The 6,000-nt window shown below is 45.4% G+C and overlaps 1 protein-coding gene across 1 annotated transcript in view; it reads right to left on the bottom strand.

Annotated features, from left to right (window-relative positions):
• Window positions 1-819: 819 nt before the first annotated feature.
• The window catches only part of Aldh8a1 (aldehyde dehydrogenase 8 family, member A1), a 28,058-nt gene continuing 22,877 nt past the window's right edge, over window positions 820-6,000 (bottom strand). The window contains 1 exon segment of the mRNA NM_001191088.2: window positions 820-1,508. Within this exon segment, the coding sequence (NP_001178017.2) occupies window positions 1,056-1,508 (453 nt within the window). The 3' untranslated portion in view covers window positions 820-1,055.

Below are 6,000 nucleotides of genomic sequence, written 5' to 3'. Positions count from 1 at the left end.
AGTTAAAAAGTCTGTACTTCCAAGAGAATGAGGAAAAGGAGAATGATGGACAACTCAAGGGATATGCCATACTGCTGAACAATTTATTGTTTCTTTGAAGAATCAGAGCTGATTAGACTTGACAGTGAAAATGGACCAGACTGTTTTGTGTTCCAAGTTTACTCTAAAAAGTAATAACTAACTTGTTTTCCTTCATTCATATCAGACATATTTAGTAAGATCTATCATGTGTGACACAAGCTCTTCAGACAACCAACCCTTCCCAATATTAATGGGCTCAGTCCATTGTCTGTCAGTTTGGTAGTGGCTACGGGGTCGGGAGGTTCATCTCCACAGCTTTGTCAAGGCAGAAAAAGAGGGTGCATCATTTCTCTTCAGTTGTTGTTGTTGTTGTTGGTGGTGGTGGTGGTGGTGGTGGTGGTGGTGGTGGTGGTGGTGATGATGATGTGTGTGTGTGTGTGTGTGTGTGTGTGTGTGTGTGAGAGAGAGAGAGAGAGAGTGTGTGTATATGTGTATATGTGTGTATATGTGTGAGTGTTTGTGTGAGTATGTGTGAGAGTGTGCATAAGTGTGTGTATGTGTGTGTGTGAATGTGTGTGCGAGCATGTGTATGTGTGTATGAGTGTGTGTGTGTATGAGAGAGAGAGAGAGTGAGTGTGTGTGTGTGTGTGTGTGTGTGCGTGTGTGTGTTGTGTTGTATACCACTAGGTCAGTCTCTTGCACTGATGCTTGGGATCAGAACTCAGGCCCTCAGCCTTGTACAGTAAGCACATTACCCATTGAGCCATCATCTCCCAGGTCTATAGGTCCTTGTTTTGTTTTTGGTTTTACCATATATTTGCAAATAAAAATACCCTATTTTGGCGGATTTTCAAGAATTCATAAAAACTGCCTTTTTTTTTTTCACAAGCTGGTAAGAACACCAACTAGCCAAGGTGAGTGAGAGCCAGTCTCCTGGCAGGTCATGACGTGACTGAACATAGAAGGATTTCTGTTGACTGCTCTGACTAGTGATTCTCTGCCATGGCTGACGACTGATGTGCCCACAGGGAAGGTCAGTATTTAATGGTGATGGTTTTTATTTCAGTAAAGAAATCATATGAGTCCTTGGCTCCCTCTCTTCCTATTCCAGAGCTTTTCATCCCTCCGAAGGGCAGGTTCAGCTCCCTGATGAGCCAGCAGTTGGTCCAGACAAGCCCTGACTGAAGCCTCTTAGCTACCCTGTGGATGCGCCCCACATCCTTTGACCACACTGTGGCCCCCAGCCCATACTTAACGCCGTTAGCTCTTGCAATCACTTCCTCTTCGCTATCAAAAGGGACGACGCATGTCACGGGGCCAAAGATCTCTTCTGTCATGCAGCAGGACTCATCCTTAATGTCCGTTATCACTGTGGGAAGCATGAAGTAGCCTGCCTGGTTCCTGAGTGGAAGGCTCAGCTGGTCCACGCCCTCACCACACAGAATCTTGGCACCCTCAGCATGAGCTTTTGTTACATAACTTCTGACCTGGGGAGGTAAAAAAACCATCGTTACAAACCTCTTACCATTGGGTATTCTACACATCTCAGTAGAAAAATCAATATTTTCTAATGATCGAAAGCAACATAAGGTCAGTGCTAAGGGATCCTGGGATTATCTTACCACGGTGGCCAAGCTAAAGGAGAACAACTCTCATCAGAGTTTTCACACTCAGCCCTCAGGTGGAAGGCAGATCATTTCATGCCTCAGGGCCAGGCACTAACACAAGTGGCTTTACACATGTCACTTGTAACTCAATGGGCTATTTTTATCCCCAAGTTGCTCACCTTATCACTGTGCTTCCAAAAGTATATAGGACCCATGTAGCTAATAAACAACAAAGTGTAATTCACACTCATAATCTGTGTGTATGTCTTTGTGTGTCTGTGTGTCTATGTGTTTTGCAAGGGACAGGAGTATTGTCATCGTAAGAAGTGAGAATTTGCCCTTTAATAGGGTGGCAATGCCCTTATTAGAAACCACAGGCTAAAAGTAAAACACCCAGTGCCAGGAGTGGATTACATCTATTGGAGCTGTTGGCCAGTGAGCTCTTATATTACTCTTACTGTAACAGACTATTGCCTTTGCTCTTGCTTACCCTCTAGAATGTGACTCTGTTACTAAGAACATCACAGAACATGGAGGGCTGAAGCTGTTACTGATATGGAAACGTCTTCCCTACTGACTAGCTCTCACAGGCATGGAAACTCTGCCCACTTCAAGAGGAGGAAGGTAATTGTCACGATTATCCAGATGTGAACTCTGCAAGCTACAATAACAACGAACACTGACAGATATGTCTGTTGGTGCAGTACTGGCATAAATATCACGGGAGTAACCAACTCTCTTTTGGCTGGATTTAAAGTCTGCTCCACAAAATGGATGGAGTCCTTATCTGATACCACTACCAGAGTCAAGAGCCTGGACAGTGGACAACCTACAACTATTATTTTCTTAAGGAGACATAACACGGTATTTAACTGACTCTTAATGATGTATTGTTATACCACAGATTAGTAGACTTCTCAACCCTTTCTGACTTTCTCATCAGAAAAGCTTCCCCCCCCCCAAGATGATGATAATTAACACATAGATCCACAACTCGTCAAGGTGCACAGAGTAAGAAGCTGAAGAGTGCTCAGCCATAAATGGGCATCTCCATCGTACCATCTCCTTGGGATTGTTGCAGAAGAGGGAAACAGAAAGACAGTGACGGCCAGAACCAGTGTTTTCTGGATAACACGAGGCAACTCACATATGAACTCACAGAAGCTGTAATAGCACTCAGAGGACCTGCACAAGCTCAACAGATAAAATTCCAGCATAGAGAGAGGCGTGGGCACAAGGTCCCACCCCTAGCTAAGTAGCTATAGGTAGTTGATAGCTTCTTGGAGAGAGAGAGAGAGAGTTCTCTTTAGAGAGAATTATCTTTCTTAAGGACATAGCCCCTGGTAGACTGGCCATACTCCACTGGACAGCCATACACGCAAGAATACGTAGGTAGCACACAGCACCTGATGTGGTAAAGCCTGAAAACAAATTTGGGTGGTGGGTGTGGGATGGGGATGGACCTTGGAGGTATTGGAGGGACATGGTAAATCTGATCAAAATTTACTGAATGAATTCCTCAAAGACTTAATAAGGTTAAAAGAAGAGAAGGAGGAGAAGGAGGGGGGAGGAAGAGGAGGAGGAAGAGGAGGAGGAAGAGGAGGAGGAGGAGGTCTCTAATTTTCAGTCTTATTACTGATTATAATCTAAAAACAAATAAATGTAGGTAAAGCAGTGTAGCTAATTACAATGTAAAATAAATTAGCCCATAAGCTAGGCCAGTGACTCGGAGATGACACAAGTACTCTTTTGAACAGAGCCTGGGTAGTTGAGCTTGTTTTCCATTTGGAATCTGTGATGATTCACCCCATTCATGTCCAGAACCTATGTGTTCAGACCCAGTTCCAAGTTCTTCAAGCCAAGCACCAAAAAGAAAATTTTCAAGAAAACTATGTACCTTGAGTTTTGAGGCATGCAGTTCTGAAATCCAGAGCATAGTGTTAACATGACTCTTCATGGTATTCTTGTCATGAATACTGACAAGTGATATATTTCTGGCCATTGTCTAGTCTCAGGACACAACAGTGCATAAACTTGACTACTTTCTGCTCAAGGGCAGATGGTCATTAAGAGAAGTATACATTATGCACCAGGCAGTGATAAGAATCATGGAGAGAGCTGGAGAGATGGCTCAGTGGTTAGAAGCATGTGGACCTGCACAAGGACCTGGGTTCAGTTCCCAGCACACATGTGATGGCTCACCACCATTTCTAGTATTCGGTGCCTTCCCCTGACCTCCTTGGGCAAAACGTGTACCCATGGTGCACAGACCCACCTGCGGGCAAAACACTCACACACATAAATCAAATCTAAAAGAAGAAACGTGAGGAAAGTAAGAGCTGCAGAGTTGGGGGAGTTCCAGGGATGTAGGTTTATAAAGTCTGGAAAGCTCCCTTTCAGAAGGAACCATTTGCTTAAGGGTGGGGAGGATAGGATCAAGCAAGCATCTGAAGGGTTCCCTTCTGCTCCCGGTCCATGAAAAAGTTTCCCATAGCAATAATATCTCAAATCCTGATAGAGTGCTCTGCTTATACTGAGCTTCTCTTTTAAGATTTGATTTATTCTGTTTACTTGTGTATGTGCACATATGTGTATGTGTGTGCAGGTATGCATGTCCGTGGATATCAGAAGGGGGTGTTGATCCATCAGAGCTAGAGTTACAAGCATTTCAAGCTTCTTAGTGTGGGTCCTAGAATCAAATTTGGACCTAATCCCACCACTCAGCAACTTTTCCAAGACCTAGATTCTGCCCCCATCCCATCTCTGTTTCTCCCTCTTTCCCTCTTCCTCTTGAAAGACCCCCTTCCAGAAAAGGGATTATACAAGCCTATCCCTAGGCCCTCAACCATAGAAATGACAGATGAATTTTAATACACAGGCCTGAAACTAAAATAAGCCTTATGAGAAAGTTCAAGAAGTTCATATGAGTCCCAAGCTTTGTGGGACAAGCTGACCCAGCATTGAGACAAAATAGCCCCGAAAAGAAAACAAAATGCAGAAACTAGACTAAAATATGGGCATTGCTCCATGGGCCACCTGGCAGGGAGAAAGAAACAGTCCCTGACCCCCCGGGAGACCCGACCACCATGTACTTTTTGCTAACTCATTGTTATGATTATAGCCAAAATAGGTAATGTACATGTACGTTTCATTTATTCCACCAATCACATCCCTGTAACTATGCATCTGCTTCTGTAAGCCTGCTTCTGCTCCCCAAAATACTATAAAAAGCCTACCCTGGTTCTGCTAGGCGCGCCAGTCTTCCGAATTGACTGGGACGCCCACAGATACCTGTGTTTCCTGATCAATAAAAATCCTCTTGCACATTGCAGCCTGTGGACTCGGACTGGTCATTGGGGCTTGAGGATCTCCCTCCTGAGGGAAGATTCTCTCTGAGAGTCTTTCAGTTGGGGGCTCGTCCGGGATCGGAGATCCTCTGCCTAGAGACCACCGACCACCCACCGGGAGGTAAGCTGGCCAGCATTTGTCTTGTCTTGTCTTGTTTCGCTTTGTGACTTGTTCTGTAAATGCTTAGTTACTTGGCTTGGGTCTAGACCGCTTGTATTTGGGCGGGCCAGAGAAGGAGCTGACGAGCTCAGACTTCTCCCCCGCAGCCCTGGAAGACGTTCCAAGGGTGTTTGGAGCCCGATTTGTCGGAGCTCAGTCCGTATCAGAAGGATATGTAGTTTTGGTGGAGGGTGAGGGATCCGGACCCTCAGTGCGTCCCTCCGACTTTTTACTTTCAATTTTGCGCCATAGCCGAGTGGCGCGCTTGACTGTTGCTTGTTTGATTGTTGGGTGTGTTTGTCTTGTTTGCTCTCTAATTTACCTTGAAACTAACATGGGACAGTCTTTAACAACGCCGTTGAGTCTCACTCTCGACCACTGGAAGGACGTCCGGGACCGAGCAGATGAACAAGGGGTCGAAATTAAGAAGGGGAAGTGGCAGACTCTCTGCACTTCTGAGTGGCCCACTTTTGGAGCCGGATGGCCGGTGGATGGTACTTTTAACAAAACTGTTATTTTACAGGTCAAGGATCAGATCTTCCATAAAGGACTACATGGACATCCTGACCAGGTGCCTTACATTATCACCTGGGAAAGCCTTGCCTTTGAGCCCCCTTCTTGGGTGCAACCATTTGTAGATTTAAGCTGGCCCCCTACTCCCTCGGCCCCACTTGCTCCTCTCTCAACCCCTTCCTCTCTCTTTCCTGTCCGGACCAAGAAGGAATCTCCTAAAACTACATCTAAACCTAAGCCGGTGCTTCCGGAAGATTCTAACTCTCCCCTTATAGATCTCTTATCTGAGGAGCCTCCTCCATACCCTGTATCTACCAGGTCACCTCAGGAGGCAGAAGCAAGATCGTCTGCC

Source organism: Rattus norvegicus, chromosome 1 (genome assembly GCF_021556685.1).
Source record: "Rattus norvegicus strain SHRSP/BbbUtx chromosome 1, alternate assembly SHRSP_T2T, whole genome shotgun sequence".
Classification (NCBI taxonomy): Eukaryota; Metazoa; Chordata; class Mammalia; order Rodentia; family Muridae; genus Rattus; species Rattus norvegicus.
Note: the sequence above shows the minus strand (reverse complement) of the source record. Positions and strands in the feature narration are given on the sequence as shown.